Raw genomic sequence first — 23,301 nt, 5'->3', positions numbered from 1 at the left:
GTACTGTCAAACATCAGTTCTGATTGCATTACGTCCCTAACAATGTTGCCTTTTTCTTGACCAGATATCTTTTCTCTCTCTCTCTCTCTCTGTCTCTCCAACTCCCTGTCCTCCATTACTTAATTCTCACCTTTCACCCCTCATTTCCTTCTCCACTACCTCACTCACACTCCACGTGAGCCTATGACATAATTACCACACACTCTCCCAAGTATTGTGTTTGCTGATGTAGCCTATGCTATAAATAGTAAAGTACATGGCTAAATTTGTTAATAATAATTTATTAAACAGTCGTCACACTAATAAATTATTTTTGGTTTTGAGCAATGAGTCAGTTCTTAATTAGTCACTATGTGGGGAGAAAAGGCAGTCAGAATTAACCTGAAGCTTCAAATTCAAATATAATAATGTCTGGAAGTGTTTTAAGTCATGCTGTATGTTATAATAATTTTATGAGCTAAAGCAAAAGTAATCCTCAAATAACAGCTTTCCATCAAAGCTATATCTCCTTTTATTTTCAAGAGTTTAATAATATATAAGGTTAGGCTTTCTTTGAGATTGAGTCTAATATCATGATCTAACAGGAAATTGTTTTTAAAGGAAAAAAAATATGATTCACCTTTGCCCACCAGCTTGACAGCATAAAATAGGTATTAACATTTTCATCTCCAAATTGCTCAGCCACATAGAGTCCCAGAGATCCGTACTTGTCATATATGTTTCTCTTGGACATGTCAGTAAGTATTGCATGGGCATTGTTGATTTCTTTAAACTTGTCAGCAGCAGCTGGATCATCTGGATTCTTGTCTGGGTGGTGTTTCAGGGCCAATTTCCTTTTTAAAAAAGCAAGGAAAAGTGTCATTTGACAAGAATTACAATGACATTTTAGAAGGACACAATTCATCTATACATTCTTTATACATGTAAGTACTGTGAACTGATAATGTTGATTTAACTACACAAGTGTTCATTAATGTTGCCTCTTGTTTCTAATGTGCAGGAACAATAGTATTGTTTCTCTTCTCACATCCTCAAAGGGATTCTCAACTGCATGGTTGTTGAGTCTGAGACATCTTGCTGTTGGAAAATATGTAAAGTTTATTTTTCCCTGGAAGCTGATTAGTATCCCAGCTCAACATACAACATCATGGAACTTTAAGAGTTCCAGCAATAGGACCAGTTTACACCAAAATTCTATTTAGAACTGGAATTAACAAAACTTAACACTACATATTCATAAACTCAACTATCAAAAGAATTTTCTAATTTATATTCCCTTGAATAGACATTATAACCCCTTCGCAAATCTTCCACAAACAAATTTTCTTTGTTTTTCTGAACAAATATTGTGACTTCCCTTTTATTCAAATGTATTTTCACCTCTTTCCAAATAGGTCTTTCCACTTCAAATAATCCATAGAAATTTACTTGTGAATAAAAGGCCCTGTCTCCTCTGTGACCATAAAGCAGTTTGTATAGGGTGTTGGTATGCATTGTGTTGCATCGTGTGTGTGTGTGTGTGTGTGTGTGTGTGTGTGTGGTGGGGAGTGACTTGGCGGTATTCTTTATTCTTCAGTATACTTCAGTATTTAAAAACCTCTAAATGGATGTAAGAAGTGAGTTTATGTAGTCAGGCTCTGGCTAGTAGCCCTCTGTAGACAAATTGAATCTATAGTATTTTTTCTACTACAAAGGGAATTAATTTTATGACTATCTACTGGGAAGTCCACATAACTTATTCTCTCTACTGTGCCCATCATAGGTGTATGTGAGAATATACCTTAAAGTTTTGTTTATTTTATCAGTTTAAATTAAATGGTTTATTTATTTATTTTTTTAAATCCTCACCTGAGGATGTTTTTCTATTTATCTTCAGATAGAGTGGGAGGGAGAGAGAAACAAACATCAGTGTGAGAAGGACACATCAACTGGTTGTCTCCCGCATGACCCTGACCAGGGCTGGGGATGAACCGCAACCGAGATACATGCCCTTGATCAGAATTGAACCCATGACTCATTGGTCCACGGGCCGATGCTCTAACTACTGAGCAAAACTGGCCAGAGCAAATTGTTTTATTTTAATGCAATAATAAAGGCCCTAAGTAGATGGGAGAAGTAATGTATATCTTATAAAACAATCTATGCAATAAACTGGAAAAACATCACACCTGTTTTAGGAATTAAAGTATTGTTGGGTTAGGAAGTGAGTGAATAATAAAGCAGCTCAGCATCAGAATGCTTAAAAAGTACCAAAATATTTAAAAGTATAAATCGCAGTATATAATCCATTCTAACTTTGAACTCAGAATAAAACAATGATGTTTCATTTTAAATTGTTTAACCAAAACATCTTTTCATCCTTTTTGAGAGATGTTTGGGGTTTCTGTAAATTGTTATAGATAGAACCATTGGAGACATTTTTTTTATGTGCAGAATTTATGATGAAGTCTTGTTCTAATGACACAAAATGCATATTTTGTCATTTTTTAAAACCTTTTATATTTATTATATGCCAACATTATTGTAAGGATGTTATAAATATTAATTCATTAATCTTCACCACAACTCTATGAGATAGATATTATAATTCCATTTAACAGATAAGGAAATTTAGCCACCAAGAAGTTAAGTAACTTACCCAATGTCACACAGCTAATAATTAGAGCCAGGCTTTGAACACAGGCACTCAATCCTGGGCACATGCTCTTCCCACCAATACTCTGCCTCCTAAATATTTTTAAATTAAAAAAGTCAGGCACACAGAATGTTAGTAGGCCATTGTAAGGACTTTGGCTTTTGGCCGAGGTAACGTGGGAAGGCACTGGAGTGTTTTGAGGAGAAGGGTATGATCTGAGTTTAGTGTTAGAAGGGCCACTCAGTCTTGGAGAAGACAAAGGTGAAAGCAGGGAGACCCTTTTAGAAGTTTATAGTGGTTCAGACCAGTGAGATAGTGTGGACGATGTAGTGAGAAGTGGTTGGATTCTGGATATATTTTGAAGACTAGCTGGATTGGATGTGAGATGTGAAAGAAAAAGAGGAGTCAGGGATGGCACCAAAGATTTGTCTTGAGCAACAGGAAATTTGGAGTTACTGTTAAAGTGTTGGCTAGATATATATGTAGAAGAGAATGGTTTGCTAGAATTTGGAGTTCTATTTTAGACACCTCTGAGATGCCTGTTAGACTTCCTAGTGAAGATGGAGATAGAGAGATCTATGAGCCTGGAGTTCAGGTGAGAACTATGGGACATGTACATTTGGGAGTTCTCAGCAGCTAGATAGTATTTAGAGCCATGGAACAGGAAAAGAATCACAAGAGAGTATGTTCAAGAGAAGTCCAAAGACTTGAGTTTTAGGAAGGAGGAACCAGCAAAGAAGATAAAAGGAAAGATAATGTATGAGGAAAAAATCCAGAGAATGTGGGATCTTGGTGTTATCAGTGGAAGTGGGGTATTTACCAATGGAAGTGGAGAATTCCTTTCCCCACTGAGAGCTGTGGATTGGGTCCTTATGATATCTTGAGAAAAAGAATTTTCTAAGACTTGCATGGGAGGATGGGTAATTTTTATTTGCATGGAATTACATTCCTTGATTCTAAAGTTTTATTTCCCTTAAATCAGCCCTGAAAGAGGTGCAGCTAGAGATTCAGCAGAGCTAGAAGCAAAGCCAGTGTTCAAGGTTTCCATTCAACCGTGGAGTTGGGTCTGGCACAGCATCAAACTAGTTGTAGTCCATCAGTCCATTGTGTAGGTCCACACGGCAGTGTTCCCCTAGCAACAAGAGAGCCAGGAGCCCAGGGCCCAAGCAAGAGCAAGAGCAGAAACTCCTTTTGTTTAGGAGTTTATGGATCTCAGATTTTGCACCCTTGCAGTGGCCATGCTTATCCTGGCTGATGGCCTGTTCCCAAGTGTGGCTGACATGCATGTACCTTTCCTACATCACTCATACTTTACTGGCATGTGTCTATTCTTCCCCTGTCCAGTCCCTTCTTCCAGTGAGGGGACAGACCGTGGCTTTGCAGCTTCCTGGCAAAGCTGTACAAGTGACATGCCTATAAAATTTGGCCTTTTCTTTGCTCCTTTCCAGTTAATTAATAACTGGGTTATTACAATGGTATCTCTAGGATACAAGAGAACAAAGTATTTGACAGGTCAGGAATGATGAAGATGAAGAATTGATTACTGGGTTTAGTTATGCAGAAATCTTTGGTGACTTTGACATATATACCCCCCCCCCCCCCCCGCACACACACATGCATATATACACACAGAGACAATTGTATATATGTCTTTATATTGGGGGAAATAAAGCAGAAAAATAAGTAGAAACGAAAGAGGAAAATGGAAGGTTATAACCACAATTAACTGTGTTTATAGATGCACATTGGGATTAAAACAGAGGTGATTCTATGTTTTGTTTTAATAGCTGAAAGTTTAGAGTTTGTTCTCTTAAATGGCCCACTACAAATTAGAGGGGACAAAAGGAAGAAAGAATGAAGTCCTCAAACTTTAATGATACAACAATCATCAAAAACCTCAAGTGGATTCTTTAAACACATTAATTTTAATGACTCAATATTCCTGGGATTTTCACTCTGGGCCCTTGGAATACAATCGCAGCATTTTTTCTGCTAGTTCCAGAGATCATGGCCAGGCCAGTCAAGTGCAAGAGTTATTAACTTCTGCGTTGAAGGAAAGAAATCCCTGGAAAATGGCTCTTTCCATATATTTCTTTGTTTCTAGTGTTCAGTTGTAGACTGATACACACTGCCCAAGAATAGCCAGAGAAACCTTCCTGTAATATTTTAAGCTGCTTGGATCGTTGTCAGCTCACAAGGGCAGATGCTCTCAACCATTTATCACATTCCTCTAACAATGGAGTTGGCACATTCAGAGGACTGGAACATCTCCTTTTGTAACAAGTCCAATTCCTGGTGGTGAGCAGCATTTTGACTCCTCTTGGCAGATTCTCTTGGCTCTAAGGAATCCTCAGGAAATATGGCTAGCAGAGGCAGCTGCCAAAATTACACAACTGCTCAAGGAGGTAGTTGATCAGTAACCCACCCCCTTGGGAACTGTCTATAAAGCAAGAAAACACGTATAGGATTTAGGGTGAAAGGAAGTGCTTGGAGTACATTTAAATGTACCTTTACTCGCCTATTACTTTTTAAAATATTTCTTATAATTTCTCATTTTATACTGAAAAGTGACATACTATTTAACCAGAATGTGAACCTTTAACTAATATTAGAAGTAGCAACAATGCCTCTAATTTCCACTTCAAAACCCAATGACAGCTATCAACTGAAAGGCATAGTGAATTTAGTGAGTGGCAGATAAGCTAAACATGGGTTTATAGTTTTGATTGCTTAAGGCCCCTAAGAACTACCTACTTTGATGCAGTGGAATAATTCTAAGAATTGTAATGTTCTACCTAGTTCTCTTCCTTGCACCCTCTAACACTCAGGTGAAATCTACCTGCTACTCTCTACCAGTTCCTGAGTCACCTAAGATCCAATTCTGACCATATTGCCCCAGCAGCTCTAGTCCAAATCGATCTCCATGGGGTTGGAATGTCAGAGGAGACCTTATTGTTTGGAAAAGTGGGCCTGTGGGCCTCAGGAAGTTCCACCAGGCATGGCTGTCAATAGCTGCCTTTCACCACTCAACATATTTTCAGCTGCTTTCTCCAGTTACCTTCTGTTGCTTCCTATCGGAAAGATTTCCTTATTGCTGTGTGACTTTCTGCTAAAATCTCTCAGCCACAAAGATGATTGTCCTTTTAATGTCTCAGAAGAAAACCTGCTGCCTAAGACAAAATAATAGAAGAGGGAGAGTGTACAGAGCCAGCATGTATTGCAAAGGTAGCAAAAGAAAGCAAAAATCTGACCTCAGATATAGACTATTCATTCTAGAAAAATTGGCTACAAAGGGAAGGAGACTGATAGTAGACAGGAAAATGAACTGCTGTAAGCCAGAGTTTGCAAGTGAAAACAAACCCTAGATTGGTAACCCTAGGTATATGGCAAGTTTTCCAACTATGGAGCCTGAAAGTATGTCATAATACTGGAGGTTCAGTGGTGCCCTCTTGGACTTGGTGAAAATTAAGAAACCAGTATATGAGTTCCAATGCACATCTGCCTAACATTTGGTATTGACAGACATTTTAATGTTTAACAATTTCCTTTTGTGGTCTAATTTGCATTTCCTAATTTTACATATCCTTTATATAACTGCATGTTAGTTTCTTAAAGTTTTTAGTTTGATGTTTAGAATTAATTTGTAGGAATTTTTAGGACTACATATTCTGTATATGAATCCCTTGTCAGTTGTAGGCACTGCATATATATTCTCCATTTCTGGGGCCATTTTTGGTTGTCATTGTTGTTAGTTTCTTTACGGAATCTTTTAATGAACAGAAATTCTTAATTTTAATTTAGTTGAATTAATCAGGTTTCCTGAATTCAGGAAGATATTGTCTTATAAACTATAACTCTAAAATCTTTATGGATTTGCCTTTCACATTGAAGTCAATGATCCATTTGTAGCTGGTTTTTTTTAATGTGGTGGAAGGTAAGCATCCAATTTCATTTTAAAAATAGATATCCAACTGTCCTAGCAGAATTTATTTACAATTTTAAATCCTTCTTCTGTATTTCTAGGCTCTCTATTCTGCCTCATTGGTCTATTTGGCTATTTCTAGGCCAATAGCAGTCTTAAATATAATACCTGCCAAATATGTCTTAGTATCTGAAGAGGAAGTTTTTTCATATTGTTGTTCTTTAACAGTCTGTGGCTATTCTGGGCCCTTTGCATTTCCACATAAATTTTAGAATTAGCCTGTCAATTTGCACACTCACACACACACATAGTTGGGATTTTTATTGCAATTGCATTGACTTTTTAGATTAACTTGGAGATTGACGTGTATATAATGTCCACTTCTTTAGAAATTTTAAATGTTTCTCAAAGTTTTATAATTTTATCATTTAGGTCCTCCATATATTTTAATAGAGTTATTCCTAGGAACTTAATTTTGTGTGTGTGGTATTGACATTAAAATTTTTGTTAACTCATTGTGGATATAAAAGATTTCTATATATTGATGCTTTTACCCCACAAACTTCCTAAGTTTATTTATTAATGTTAATAAATTATAGGTTCTTTTGCATTTTTTCTTCTTCTTCTTTTTTTTTAATCCTCACCCCAGGACATTCTTTCCATATTTTGTTCAGATAGAGTGGGAGGGAGAGAAAGAGAGAAACATCGACATGAAAGGTACACATCGAGTGTTTGCCACCCGCACGACCCAACCGAGGCTGGGGACAAACTGCAACCGAGGTACGTGCCCTTAGCCCAACCGAGGCTGGGGACAAACTGCAACCGAGGTACGTGCCCTTAGCGGGAACCGAACCCGGGTCTCTCTGGACTGAAGGCTGACGCTCCAACCGCTGAGCCAAACCGGAAAGGGCTCTTTTGCATTTTCTACATGCACAATCATATAATCTGCAAATGATGATGTTTTTTTCTTTCTAATTTTTATATTATATACATTTTTTCTTATTTTATTGTCCTGGCTAAGACCTTCAGTTAGATGTCAAATAAGAGTGATTATAGCAGGCATCCTTTCCCCCTTCTTCTTTTACTTATTTACTAAAAGTGAATGGATCTTATAAATTTTTATCAAATGCTTTTTCTGCATCTGTTGAGAAGATAGAAGATATATATCTTTTAATCTGTTAATGTAATTGATTTTTAAATGTTAGGTAAAGCTTGTGTTCCTGGGATAAACTCAACTTGGTCATTATGTATTACTTTTTTTTTATTGTCAGACTCAATTTTTCAATATGTGCATTGAATTCTGTAAATGTCCCTCAAAGTGCGACTTTAACTGCATTCCACCAGTTTTAATGTGAACATTCAGTTCTAGGTATTTTCTAAATTTAATTATGGCTTATTTTACTAATGAGTTATTTTAAATTGTGCCTACCAATTTTTAAACATATTGGAATTTTCTTGCCATCTTTTTGTTTATGCTCTCTAGCTTGATTGCACTGCAGTGAAAGAATATATTCTACACAATTCAAATTCTTCAAAATTTGCGACTTGCTTTATGTCTCATTATATTTTGAATTTTTTATAAGTGTTCAATGTGTACTTTAAAGAATATATATCTGTACCTATTGGGTACTTTGCTCTTATATAAGAACATTAGATTTTGTTTGCTAATTTTTGTACAAATCTTTTCTATTCTTAGCCATTTTACTGATCTATCAAGCAAGATATGTTAAAATCCCCATTATGACTGTAGGTTTACTACTCATTTCTCCTTTAAGTTGTTACTTTTTGCTTTGTATATTTTAAGCCATGTTCTTTAGAAGCATATAAATTCACAACCATTATATATTTCTAGTGAATTGAACTTTTATCATTATGAAATATACCTCTTTTTTTTTTTTTTTTTGGTAGTCATGGTGGTACATGCCCCTAGCGGGAACCGAACCCAGGACTCTCTGGTCCGAAGGCCGATGCTCAACCGCTGAGCCAAACTGGCCAGGGCGAAATATACCTCTTTATCTCTAGTAATACTTTTTGTCTTTACTTTGGTATTATCAAAGCTATACCAGCTTTCCTTGGGTAGGCATCTTCATAGAATATACTTTTCTCTCCTTTTTCTTTTTTCAAATTTTATGTATCCTTATATATGAAATGTGTCTTTCATAAGCACTATATAATTTTGTTTTTTATTCACAATGACATTCTTTTTCTTTTAATTGAAGCATTTAGTCTGTGTTTTTTAAAATATGATTATGCTGTATTTCAGGTTAAATCTACTACACTTTATTATAGTTTTATTGGGCTATTTTTTTTTTTTGTCCATCTGAAATATATTTCCTTTCTTTTATTTTGCCTTCTTTTGGATTGATTCTTTTTCATTATTCTACTTTTTCCCTCTGTTACTTTGGAAATTACACATTATTTTATTATTCTTTTTGGGAATCCTCCTAAAGATTACAGAGTTCTTAACTTATCAATATATAGTATTCATGTACTTTTGTCTTCTTCTAGTTCTTCTTCTTAAAGTTTTCATATGAAAACTTTACAACACTACCAGTGTTACTCACCTCTAACTTAATTGTTGGTACATGTACTTTAATTCTTTAAGTCTTTTAAGCCCTCAAGAATTGTTATATATACCAATTAGTATTTAGTAATTGTTTTATACAATTAGTAGTTGTGAACATTTTCTAACATATTTTTCTATTTTGTTGCCTGGGATTAATTCCTATAAATTTTGTTTAGCTTTAAACTATCTTTACATTACCTTTATTTTTAAATTAATTTATTTATTTTTGTTACAGATGGTTCTCTTTTTTTCCCCATTGACACCCTCCTCCCAAGCCTCTCTCCCTGCCCCCCACCGCGCATAGTTGTCTATGTCCATTGGTTATGCATGCATGCATATAAGTTCTGTGATCTAACTCTTCCCTCACCCTAACCCCTCTTCTGAGGTTTGTCAGTCTCTGCCCCACATCCATGCCTCTGGGTCCATTCTGTTCATTATATTCGTCAAATAAGTGAGATCATGTGATATTTGTCTTTCTCTGCTTGGCTTGTTTCACTTAGCATAATACTCTCCAGGTCTCTCCACGTCATCTCAAGTGATAAGAGATTTTTCTTTCTTACAGCTGCATAGTATTCCATTGTGTATATGTACCACTGCTTTTTTATCCACTCATCTATTGATGGACACTTGGGCTGTTTCCAGATCTTAGCAATTGTAAATAGTGCTTCTATGAACCCATGGGTACATGTATTTTTTCTGATTGGTGTTTCAGACTTTGTAGGATATATTCCTAGAAGTGGGATCACTGGGTCAAATGGCAGTTAAACTTTTAATTTTTTGAGGAAACATCATATTGTTTTCCACAGTGGCCACACCAGTCTGCATTCCCACCAGCAGTGTACTAGAGTCCCCTTTCTCCACACCCTCACCAGCACTTGTTGTTTGATGATTTGTTGATGGCAGCCATTCTGGCAGGTGTGAGGTGATACCTCACAGTTGTTTTAATTTGCATTGCTCTGATGATTAGTGACGTTGAGCATTTTTTCATATGTCTCTTGGCCATTTGTATGTCCTGTTTGGAGAGGTGCCTGTTTAGGTCCTCTGCCCTTTTTTTAATTGACTGCTTTGTCTTTCTTTTGTTGAGTTGTATGAGTACTCTATATATTTTGGAGATTAACCCCTTATCTGATGTATTGTTGGCAATTATGTTCTTCCATATAGTAGGTTCCTTTTCCATTTTAATGGTTGTTTCTTTCACTGTGAAGAAGCTTTTTAATTTGATAATCTCTTGTGTTCATTTTTTCCTGTGTTTCTCTTGCCTTAGGTGTTTTATCAGTGAAAATTCTGTTGCGTGTGATGTCTGAAATTTTGTTGCCTACATTTTCTTCTAGGATTTTTATAGTTTCCCGAGTCACATTTAAGTCTTTTATCCATTTTGAGTTTATTCTTGTATATGGTGTAAGTTAGTGGTCTAACTTCACTTTTTTTGCATGTAGCTGTCCAATTTTCCCAGCACCACTTATTAAAGAGGCTCTCTTTACTCCACTGTATGCTCTTGCCACCATTGTCAAATATTAATTGACATCATGTCTTAGGTCAATTTTTGGGTTCTCTGTCCTATTTTATTGATCTATATGCCTGTTCTTGTGCCAGTACCAGGCTGTTTTGATTACAATGGCTTCATAGTATAACCTGACATCTGGTATTGTGATCCCTCCTACTTTGTTCTTCTTTTTCAAGATTGCTGTAGCTATTAGGGGTCTTCTTTGGTTCCATATAAACTTTTGGAGAATTTAATCTAGTTCCATGAAATATGGCATTGATATTTTAATGGGGATTGCATTGAATCTATAGATTGCTTTGGGTAGAATGGATATTTTACTGATGTTGATTCTTCCAATCCATGATCCATATGCTTCCACTTTTTTTTTTTTTTTATTGTCACCCGAAGATATTTTTGTATTTATCTTCGGATAGAGTGAGAGGAAGAAAGGGAGGAAAAGAGAGAGAGAGAGAAACATCGATGTGAAAGAGACACATTGAGCGGTCGCCACCCACATGACCCCAACGGGGGTGGGGACAAACTGAAACCGAGGTACGTGCCCTTAGAGTACGAACCCAGGACTCTCTGGTCCGTGGGCCAACGTTCTAATCTCTGAGCCAAACCGGCCAGGGCCCACTTTTTTATATATCTTCTCTATTTCTTTTTTTCAATGTCCTATAGTTTTCTGAGAATAGGTCTTTTAATTATTTGGTTATGTTTATACATAGGTATCTTATCTATAAACATAACCTTTTTTTTGCTGCAGTGGTAAATGGGATTGCTTTTTTTTAGTTTCTCATTTTGTGAGTTCATTGTTGATGTATAAAAATGCCATCGATTTCTTGATGTTAATTTTGTATCCTGCTACCTTGCCAAATTCATTTGTTAAGTCTAGTAGGTTATTGATGAAGTCTTTAGGGTTTTCTATGTACAACATCATGCCATCTGCAAATAATGACAGTTTTACTTCCTCCTTTTCAATTTGGATCCCCTTTATTTTTCCTTCTTGTGTGTGTGTGTGTGTGTGTGTGTGTGTCTGTGTGTGTGTGTGTGTCTAAACTGCTTTTATTTTGACTTTACATTTTAATAGTTATTTGGGTCATGACACAATTCTAAGCTCAAAATTATTTTCTCTCTTAACATTGAAGACATTATTGACAATCAGAAGTTTGTTGTTTATCTGATTATTTCTTTGTGGATAATCTTTGTTGTTGTTTTTTCTGACAGCTTTTAGACAGGGTTTTTTTTCCCCCTTTCACTTCCAAAATTGCATTAGAATGTGTGTAGGGTTAATTTTATTTTGAATTTATTCTCTTTAAGGGCCTGGTGAGCCCTTTTCATCAAAACATCTTTCTCCAGCACTGGGATATTTTCTTCTATTATATCTTTGATTTTTTTTCTTATTGATTTGTCTGTATTCTCTTCATCTTGAACTCATTATATACATGTTGGACTTTTGACTCTGTCCTTCTTTCTCTATATGTTTTATCTCTTTGTCCTTCTGTTCTAAGAACTGGCAGAATATGTCCTATAACACACTCATTTTCTCTTCAGTTATGTCCAGTATGCTCTGTATCTCATTTATTGAGTTCTATTTTTAACAACCATTTTTTATAACATTTCTAATTGGTACTTTTTCTTAACATCCTTTTTTCGTTTTATAAATGTAAACATTAATTACATTTTTTCTATTTTTATGTATTCCATTTTCTCTTTCCTAGGGTGCTAATTTTTATGCTTGCTGAGTTTTGTTCCTTTCTCTTTTTTTTTCCCCAATTTTTATTAATTTATTTTTGTTATAGATGTCCCCCTCCCCAGACATCCTCATACCCACACCCACCCCACCCCCAGCATTTTGTCTATGTCCATTGGTTATGCATACATGTATATAAGTTCTTTGATTCATCTCATCCACCCCCCCACCCCCTACTCTGAGGATTCTCAGTCTGAACCATACTCTTTTCTATGTCTCTGGGTCTATTGTGTTGATCAGCTCACCTTGTTGATTATATTCCACAAATAAGTGAGATCAGGTGGTATTGGTCTTTCTCTAATTGGCTTGTTTCACTTAGCATAATACTCTCCAGGTCCCTCCATGTTGTCTCAAAGGATATGAGATCTTTCTTTCTTACAGCTGCATATTATTTTTCCTTCCTATCTGAGTGCTGTAGCTAAGACTTCCAGTACCATATTAAATAAGAGTGGCGAAAGTGAGCATCTCTGTCTTGTTCCTGTTCTTAAGGGAAATGCTTTTAGTTTTTGCCCATTGAGTATGATGTTGGCTGTAGGTTTTTCATATATAGCCTTTATTATGTCAAGATATGACATCTGTAGTTTTCTTTCTTTGTAGTGTCTTTATCTGGTTTTGGAATTAGAATTATGCTGGCCTCATAGAACGTGTTTGGAAGTCTTCCTTCTTCTTGGATTTTTTTTGGAATAGTTTGAGGAGAATGGGTGCTAGATCTTTGAATGTGCAGTAAAACTTCCCCATGAGGCCGTCTGGGCCTGGGCTTTTGATTGCTGGGAGTTTCTCTATTACATCTTCAATTTTATTAATTGTTATTGGTCTGTTCAAGTTTTCTATCTCTTCCCAGTTCAGTTTTGAGAGACTGTGTTTCTAGAAATTTGTCCATTTCACCTAGATTGTCCAATTTGTTGGTGTATAATTGTTCATAATATTTGTGAACAATCCTTTGTATTTCTGTGGTGTCAGTTACTTCTCTTTTGTTTCTGATATTGTTTACTTGGGTCTTTTCTCTTTGTTTCTTGGTGAGTCTGGCTAAGGGTCCATCAATCTTGTTTATCTTTTCAAAGAACCAGCTCTTTGTTTCATTGATCTTTTGAATCATTTTTTAGTTTCTATGTTGTTTATTTCTACTCAGACCTTAACTATTTCTTTCCTTCTACTGGCTGTGGGTTTTTCTTTTTGATTGCTTTCTAGTTCTTTCAGTTGTGAGGTTAGATAATCAATTAAAATTTTTTCTTGTTTCTTGAGGTAGGCTTGTAGTGCTATGAACTTCCCTCTCAGGACTGTGTTTGCTGTGTTTTGTTAGTTTTGTTGTGTGTTTTCACTGGTTTCCAGGAAGTTTTTAATTTCTTCCTTGATCTCCTTGATAACCCATTCATTGTTTAATAACATGCAATTAAGCTCCCATGTGTTTAAATGTTTTTTCTTGTTTTTGTTATAATTGATTTCTAGTTTCATGCCATTGTGATCTGAGAAGATGCTTGATATGATTTCAATCTTGTTGAACTCATAGAGACTTAGTTTGTGTCCTAACATGTGGTCTATCTTTGAGAATGTCCCATGTGCACTTGAGAAGAATGTGAATTCTGCAGTTTGGGGGTGTAATTCTCAGTAGATATCTATTAAATCTATTTGATCTAGTGCATCAGAGTTTCTGTTTTCTTGTTAATTTTTTTGCCTAGAACATCTATCCAGTGATGTCAGAGGGGTGTTGAAGTCCCCTGCTATGATTGTATTGCTGTCAATTTCTCTTCTGAAGTCCTCCAAAGTTTTTTAATGTATTTTGGTGCACTTATGTTGGGTGCATATATGTTTACCATGGTTATATCCTCCTGTTGGATAGATCCTTTCAATATTATGTAGTGGCCTTCTTTGTCTCTAGTTATGGCCTTCATTTTACAGTCTACTTTATTGAATATGAGAATTGCTACCCCAGCTTCTTTTTCCTTTCCATTTGCTTGGAAATTTTTTTCCCATCCCTTCATTTTCAACTTATGTGAGTCTTTTGTTGTGTGGTGGATCTCTTGAAAACAATATGTATATGAGTCATGCTTTCTTATCCAATCAGCTACTCTGTGTCTTTTCATTGGAGCATTTGATTCATTTACATTTAAGGTTATTATTGATATGTACTTATTTATTGCCATTTCTGTTTAATGTGGTTATATTTTTCTTCCTATTTCTTCTACTAATTACAGCAGTCCTTTTAATATTTCTTGCAGTGCTGGTTTGGTGCTAATGTATTCCCTTAGGTTTTTTTTTGATATGGCAAGCTCTTTATTTGACCTTCTATTTTGAATAATAGCCTTGCTGGATAGAGTAGTCTTGTTTTTCATGACCTTGATTCCTTAATGCCATTCCCTTCTGGCCTGAGTGTTTCTGTTCAGAAGTCAGCTGATAGCCTTATGGGGGGTCCTTTGTAGGTAACCTGTTGCTTATTTCTTGCTGCCTTTAGGATTCTCTCTTTGTCTTTAATTTTTGGCATTTTAATGATTATTTGTCTTGGTGTGGGCCTCTTTGGGTTCTTCTTACTTGGGGCTCTCTGGGCTTCTTGGACTTGAATGCCTTCTTCCTTCACCAAGCTAAAGAAGTTTTCTGTTGCCCTGGCCAGTTTGGCTCAGCGGTTAGAGCGTCAGCCTGTGGTCCGGAGAGACCCGGGTTCGGTTCCCACTAAGGGCGCGTACTTCGGTTGCAGTTTGTCCTCGGCCCTGGTTGGTCATGCGGGTGGCAGCCACTCGATGTGTCCCTTCACATCGATGTTTCTCTCTCTCTCTCTCCCTCCCACTCTATCTGTACAAAAAATGGAAAAATATCCTCTGGTGAGGATAAAAAAAAAAAAAGAAGAAGAAGTTTTCTGTCACTATTTCTTCAAATATATTCTCTAACTCTTGCTCATTTTTTTTCTTCTTCTGGCATACCTATGATGCATATGTTGTTATGCTTCACATCCCACAGTTCTTTTAGGCTCTCTTTCTGTTTTTTAATTGTTTTTTTTTTCTTTTTGGTTTTCTGAATGGGTGATTTTTTTCTACCCTCTCTCTAATTCACTGATTCGGTCCTTGGCTTCGTCTACTCTGTTGGTTATTCCTTCCACTGCGTTCTTTATTCTTGCTATGTCTTTCTTCATTGCCATTTGGGTGGTTTTCAAAGTTTCTATATCTTTACTCATGCTATTAAGCTCTTTACTCATGCTGTTCAGCTTCCTCATGATTATTGCTCTGAGCTCTTCCTCTGATATCTTGCCTAATTCTCTATCATTTATTTCTTCTCCTGCAGAATTATCTTGTTCTTTCATTTGGGATTTGTGTTTTTATTTCACCATTTTGGCTGTCTCAGTGGGTTTTGGAGCCTGCCAAATTTTGCCTGTGAGTGTTGGTGTTCTGCTCTTTGTGGCTCCCTCTACTGGGTTTGGATGACTGTGGGAGGACCCACGTTCAACACCACTGTCAAGTCTTACTTTCCTGGGTAGATTTGCAAGCTAAGAAAAGGATCAGTTATCCTCTAGCTATTTGCCTGGAGGCTATTAGTTTCAGTTGCTTGATGAGCCTCAGGTGGCTCTTGCTAGCTTATTCAATTTAGATGTTAATGAACCTTAATTTGCATTTCTCTAGCCTGACCTGGTGGTGTTGAATTCCTGTGGGAGGGTCCCTTGCTTCTCCCCAGAGCTCTAGGAAAGGGATCTTTGAATAATATGGCTACTGTCTTGTGAGTGAGTGAGTGATTCAATACTGAACTCCTGGCATCCACCCCTCTGGACCTTCTCTACTCAGTTCCTGTCCAGCCCTCCTTTTGCCAGAGCCCAAGGTGAGTGGCTATAGTTGATTTGCCAGTGAGGCTTTTACTAGCTCATTAAAATGAAATGTTAAGGAACCTTAATTTGCATTTCTCTGGCCTGGCCTGGTGGTGCTGAATTCCTGTGGGAGGGGACATTGCTTCTCCCTAGGGCTCTGAGAAGGGGCTCTTTGAGTAATATGGGTACTGTCCCGTGAAGGAGTGATTCAGTATAGAACTCCCTGTATCCACCCCTCTGGAGCCAGGAGCCGTCTTTTCACTCAATTCCAGTCCAGTCTGCCCTCCCTCTGTCTGAGCCCAAGGTGAGCGGCTGTAGTTGTTTTGGTGCTTTTGAAAAAAAAAAAAAAAACTTTTGCTTTCTCGTGGAAAGCACACACTGCTAATACTCTGCTACTCCAAGGACTCCCAGCCTGCGCCCATGTGCCTCCACAATTCCTACCAGGCTCAATTTGGCATCCCTGGTTGTAGCGGTTCTGTCCAACTACTCTTCAGTTGGCTTTTCTTGATAATTTGTCTTTAAAACCCCCACTTTCTCAGCAGGAAGTGCACACCACTAATACAGCTCTCCACTGCTCCACAGACTCCCAACCTGTGCTCATGTGCCTCTGCGATTCCTACCAAGGTCGATTTGGTGTCCCTGGTTGTAGTGGTTCTGTCCAGCTGTTCTTCAGTTGGCTTTTCCCAATGATTAGTCTTTATTTTAGTTATAATTCCTGTTTGGTCCTGGGAGACAAACTGTGTAGCTTTCATTCACTCTGCCGCCATTTTTTCCACTTTACCTTTATTTATTTATTTATTTATTTATTTATTTATTTATTTATTTATTTTCATTTATTTAACTTATTTATTTTTGTTACAGATGTTTCTCCTTTTCCCCCCCACTGATTCTCCCTTCTCCCTCCCTGCCCGCCGTCCCCAGCTTTGTTGTCCATGTCCATTGTTCATGCATACATGCATATAAGTTCCGTGGTTTATCTCTCCCCCACCACCCCTTATTCTGGGGATTGTCAGTCTGTACCCCACTTCCATGTCTCTGGGACTACCCCAGTCCTCAGACTGTTATATTCATTATATTCCACAAAGAAGTGAGATCATATGATACTCGTCTTTCTCTGTTTGGCTTGTTTCACTTAGGATGACACTTTCCAGGTCCCTCCATGTTGTCTCAAATGATAAGAGAGCTTTCTTTCTTACAGCTGCATAGTACTCCATTGTGTACATGTACCACAGCTTTTTTATCCATTCGTCTACTGATGGACATTTGGGCTGTGTCCAGATCTTAGCTATTGTAAATAGTGCTGCTATGAACATGGGTTGGTGTTTCAGGCTTCTTAGGGTATATTCCTAGAAGCAGGATCACTGGGTCAAATGGAAGTTCAATTTTTAATTTTTTGAGGTAACACCATATTGTTTTTCATAGTGGCTGCACCAGTCTGCATTCCCACCAGCAGCATATTAGAGTTTCCTTTTCTCCATACCCTCACCAACACTTTTGTTTGATTACCTTTATTTTTGAAGAGTATAATTTCTGGATATAGAATTGTAGGCTATCAATTATTTTCTTACACCATACTGAAGATTTTAGTCCATTGTCTTTTATTATCTCTGTTGAAAATCTAGTAGTAGTAAGTTATTCTTTGAAGATAGTCTACTTTTTCTCTGATTGCCTTAAAGACTTTCATCTTTGATATTTAGCAATTTTTTTGTGATATGCTTGGACATAGATTTTCTTTTATTTATTCTTCTTGGCTTTTACTAGGCTTCTGGTATTTAAGGATCTATATCATTTGTGAACCTGGAAAAGTCACATGTATTATACTCTTAATTCTCTTTCTACTGTCCTTTCAGAATCCAGTTGCATTTATCTCAGGCCGTCTTAATGGATCCTCTATGTATTTTATCTTCTTGCATTGTTTTCTGTCCTTTTGTAATTCTTTCTGGTTATTTTCTTCTGGCCTATCTTCCAGTCAGCTCTCTAATATGTTAACTGTACTTTTGAGTCCTTGAGTTGGTGGTTGTGTTTTCTTAGTTAGAAAATGTATGTTTATTTTTAAAACTCTGAAGTTTTGTACCTTTTCACAATTCTCAGTTCTCTGTGCAAATTCTCATTGTTGTAATTTATTTTCTTGATCTTGATAGTTATTTTTAAATCTTTATCTGATCATTTTAATACCTGAGGTTTCCACAGTTCTGTTTCTATTTTATCATTTTTGCTGATTCTTGTTCATATTTCCTTGACTTGAGCACTTTATCATTTCTGTGTGCTAGTAATTTAAAACTATTAAAGAAATAATTTGAGAACTAAGAAAATGTTATATTATACCAGACAACATTTAAATTTCCTACTTTCTGATGTTTAGAGGCACCTGCAAAACTGGATTATTATTATTATTTTTTTTCCAAATCTTTATTGTTGGATGTAAAATGTATTACAGATGTTCCACATTTTTCCCCCATTGACCCCCTCCTCCCCACTCCTGCCCCCCTCCCACCTTTTCCCACATTATTGTCTGTGTCCATTGGTTATGCATATAAGTTCTTTGGTTTATTTCTTCCCACCCCCCCCCCAACCCCTTTCCCTTTGAGGTTTGTCAGTCTAGCAATGAATTTGTGCTTCTTAATCCCTTCACCTTTTTCACCCATTCCCCCAACCCCCTTCCCAACTGGCAACCAATAAAATGTTCTCTGTATCTATGAGAATGTTTCTGTTCTTCCTGTTCATTTTGTTTGTAGATTCCATTGTTGATAGATATGTATTCATTGCCATTTTGTTTGTTCATACATTTTATCTTTTTCTTCAAAAAGACCCTTCATCATTTCATATAATAACGGTTTGGTGGTGATGAACTCCTTTAACTTTTTCTTGTCTGGGAAAGTTTTTGTATGTCCATCGATTCTAAATCACAGCTTTGCAGGATAGAGTAATTTTGGTTGTAGGTTCTTGCTTTTCATCACTCTGAATATTTCTTGCCACTCCCTTCTAGCCTGCAAAGTTTCTTTTGAGAAATCAGCTGACAGCCTAATGGGTATTCCCTTGTAGGTAACTAGCTGCCTTTCTCTTGCTGCTTTTAATATTCTCTCTTTGACTTGAACCTTTTGCATTTTGATGATGATGTGTCTTGGTGTGTGCCTCTTGGGGTTCATCTTGTTTGGGACTCTCTGTGCTTCCTGGACTTGTATGTCTGTTTCCTTCACCAAGTTAGGAAAGTTTTCTGCCATTATTGTTTCAAACAGGTTTTCGATTTCTTGTTTTCTCTCTTCTCCTTCGGGCACCCCCAAGATGCGAATGTTGGCACGCTTGAAGTTGTCCCAGAGGCTCCTTACTCTATCCTCATTTTTTTGGATTCTTTTTTCTTTTTGCTGTTCTGATTGGGGATTTTTTGCTTCCTTATATTCCAAATCGATGGTTTGCTCCTTGGATCTACATACTCTATTATTGAAGCTGTGTAAATTATTCTTTATTTCAGTTAATGCCTCCTTTAATTCTAACTGTGTATCCATGATTTCTAACTGGTACTTTTTTATGCTCTTGAGGCCCTCCCTAAGTTCACTGAGGTTCTCACTAAGTTCATTGAGCATCCTTATAAGCAGTATTTTGAACTCAGTATCTGTTAGGTTGCTTATCTCCCTTTCGCTTAGTTCTTTTATTGGGGTTTTGTTCTGTTCTTTCATTTGGGACCTGTTTCTTTGTATCCTCATTTTGGCTGCCTCCCTGTGTTTGTTTCTGTGTATTACTTAATGAGAGGTATGGGGCTCGCTGAGACCCGGTGCTGCTCGTTTGAAAGAATTTAGAAAAAACCTGAAGCAGGATCCAAGACTGGCCAATCCTATGGTTAAGCAAGTGGCAACAGCTTGAAAGTTGTGTGGGGCAGGGCAGGGCCTCAGGGAGTCAGCAGGGCGGGGCTACCAGTGTGAGCCAGGTTGCTATAGTCCCAGATATGGCTTCTGTCTGCCGCCCCCGGGAAGGGTTCACCAAAGGAACAAAGGCCTCTGACAGCACGTTTGTCCCCGAGGAAGCCCCCTCTCCAGCGCCAAACCGCTCAGTTCTTCCCTGTATGTCTCTGGCGCCCCTCGAGCTGCCTCCCCTCCAAGCTTAGAGGGAGAGAGTCCGATAAGTCCGTGCGCGGGCCCTTTAGGGAGCTGCCTGGGGTTCCAGCCGCTTCAGGTTCCCTGAGCCTCAGTTTCCGCTGGTTTTTCCAGCCAGAAGTTATGGGGACTTCTCTTCCTGGCACTGGAACCCTGAACGGGGCACCTGGTGTGGGACGGGGACCCCTCAGTCCTCAGGAAGGACCTTCCCAGCCTCGGGATCCTCCTGATTTTTATCCACCACGCTTGGGTGTGGGACCAGCCCGTCTCGCCGCTGCGCGCTCCGCCGCCACTGCGCCGCCGCCGCCCCCCCTCGCGCCGCCGCCCGTCCTACCAGTCTGGATGTAGCTGCTTTTTTTTTTCCTTAGTTCCTTAGTTGTACGACTTCCATTCAGCTTGATTTCAGGCGGTTTTGAATGATGGTTGTTCTTTAGTTTAGTTGTAACTTTGATGTGGTCGTGGGAGGACGCGATACCGCGTTTACCTACCCGCCATCTTGACCGGAAGTCCACTGGATTATTTTAATGCAATATCAGAGATTGAGATTTTCTTGGTTAACCAATGAATGGCTCAGAGTTTAGTTACAGTCCTTACAAGATTGGTATTTCCATTATCTATTTATGTGTAAGAAAGCTACAGTAAAATTTAGTAGTTTAAAATAACAAGCATTTTATTTGTTTGCCTACAATATTATAATTATGAGTTAGACTTGGTAGGAATACTTGTCTAGCTCTATCTGGCTTTGGCTATGCCTCCCTGACCTGCTGGTAAGTGGCACTGGCTGTGGCTAGGAGCTCAGCTGGAGCTATGGGCTGGGGATTCTCTTCTCCATGTTGCTTCTCCACATAGGTAGGTGAGTTTCCTCACAACATGATGCTCTCAGGGTAGTTATATTTCTTCAATGGTGGCTGGCTTAAGCCAGCTCACACAAATAGAAGCTGCTAGGCCTTTTAAAGGTTTAGGTAAATCATCACTTCTGCCACATTCTATTGGTTAAATCGGGTCAGAGAGCCACTCAGATTAAGAGGACTCCACAGTACATGAATACCAGAGGACACAGTTTGGGAGGATCACTAAAGTAATTATCAACCACAGATAGTTTACTTCCTTGCTGCCCTTTCTCCTGGGATGCTGCACTTCTAAATAGAATTGCATAATTCCCGTTCTTCTTGGGCCAGGGTCCAAAACTTTTCCCCCTTGTAGAATCCTGCTCAGCCTCTCAGCTTCTTTTTTCCATAGTATGACCTAGTTAGCAGTAATTCTTTACTCTCAAATGCTTTTAAGATGTGTATTTAGAGATAGAACTTTCCTTTTAGTTTTTCAGTTGTTCTCAGCAGAAGAGAGAACTGTTACAAACACCTAGCCAGTAATAACAAGAAACTTCTAATTCAGAGACTTCTGATTACTTTTTATGTTTATATTCTCTTCTTTCAAATATATATTAATTCCACAAAAGGATTTATACCATTATTATATAAATGAGCCAAAGCACCTCTATGTTGACCCTACATTATTTTTTTATTTTAAATTTATTTTAGAGAGGGAAGAAGGGAGAGAGACAGAGAGCAAGAAAAACATCGATGTGAGAGAGACACATGGATTGGTTGCCTCCCATAGGTGCCGCGACCGGGAATCGAACTCGCAATCTAGGTATATACCCTGACCAGAAATCGAAGCTGAGACCTTCAACACATGGGACAATGCTCCAATCAACTGAGCCACGCTGGCCAGGGCTGTTATTTCTTTACTGCAGGCTGAGACCCATTAGCTCAAAACCCTACCGGTTGCCTATCTCAAATTTTTATACATTTAAGTATTTTAAAAATAACCCTAACAAGCAAATTTTTAGCTATTTAGAGCCTGCCTGCTTTGCATACCTACAAGACCTCACCCTACATCTGCTGGCCATTGATAAGGTACAGCCTTGTGGTTATAAGACTCAAGTCGCCATGGCCCTTTGTAGCTCTCTGGCTCCGAGACTCCTCACTAAGCTCCTGAGGGACACCACCTAGAGAGTAGGCCTCCTTTCCAACCCCCACGCTTCTGCTGGGAGTGCCTTTGCCCTTTTCCTCTTCTGAGGGTGGCCTAATGCCACAAGTCTCTGAATGGTCCAATGCTATGAGAGACTTTCCCTCTCATGTGATCCTATTGAAGCACTGCTGAATAAAACATGTTGTGTGTTACCGACATTCTTGGTTATATCCTTTCCTTTGATCAGCCCCCAAGTACTCAACACCCTACAACTTTTTTGTATATGTGAACCCAATACAATTTCACTCCCTACAAGAACCTTTAATACAATGTGCTACTTACTGAGAGAAAGCTAGAACAGGAATGTTAGTGGGGCTCAAGGAAGCAGTAGCCACTGGGTGATGATTAGCACAGAGTGAAGGGACAGAAGAGCAAAGTCAGGGCACCACTTGGCAAATAATGATGCCAGTACTACCTCTGCTATAAAACTATTTCTGAACACCTGCTCCCATCATGTATGATTCGAGTAATTTGACCACCAAGGCCCTACCCAGGGCCCTCAGAAGACACATTACACAGTCCTGTGATTTACTCACATTTATAGATGAAATATCTGAGCATCTCACCCCAGAAACTGGGTGTTTTCTGGGATCCACCGTCACATTCATGATTCAAGACAGATTGCATGAGATAACAATAGGAACCATAAATGATGATCTGTTTCAGAGAATTGGTCTTTTCCCTCATGTAGAACCACACTGAGAGTCAAGTACTGACCTCTAGTGGCAGTCAAGACAGTGATTCCACTGTACTTCAATGATTCCTTGGCAAATAATCTTCCCGAATTTTTATTAGAATGTCTAATAACTTGAATTTATGAGAGTATGCTTGAGTATGTTTTTTAATATTAGAGATAAAAATACTTAAACTTTTGAAAAGTTCAAATGCCAGTGATAGAGCTTTGTATTATATAGTTTTCTGGTCAAAGTACAGTTCTTTTCAATGGCTAGTTTAAGACCCAGCTCTTTACCCTCCCTAGTAACGTAGACTAGACTAGAATATTTATGCAAACACAGTATATAAAATGTGTCCAATATAT

At 38.0% G+C, this 23,301-nt stretch overlaps 1 protein-coding gene across 1 annotated transcript in view; it reads right to left on the bottom strand.

The window, feature by feature from the left end:
- Window positions 1-23,301, bottom strand: part of DNAJC5B (DnaJ heat shock protein family (Hsp40) member C5 beta) — a 95,585-nt gene that overhangs the window by 18,213 nt on the left and 54,071 nt on the right. Inside the window, exon 4 of the mRNA XM_036264173.1 lies at window positions 620-833. Within this exon, the coding sequence (XP_036120066.1) occupies window positions 620-833 (214 nt within the window). The remainder of the gene's footprint in view (window positions 1-619; window positions 834-23,301) is intronic.

Source organism: Molossus molossus, unplaced genomic scaffold (genome assembly GCF_014108415.1).
Source record: "Molossus molossus isolate mMolMol1 unplaced genomic scaffold, mMolMol1.p scaffold_m16_p_16, whole genome shotgun sequence".
Taxonomy (NCBI): domain Eukaryota; kingdom Metazoa; phylum Chordata; class Mammalia; order Chiroptera; family Molossidae; genus Molossus; species Molossus molossus.
Note: the sequence above shows the minus strand (reverse complement) of the source record. Positions and strands in the feature narration are given on the sequence as shown.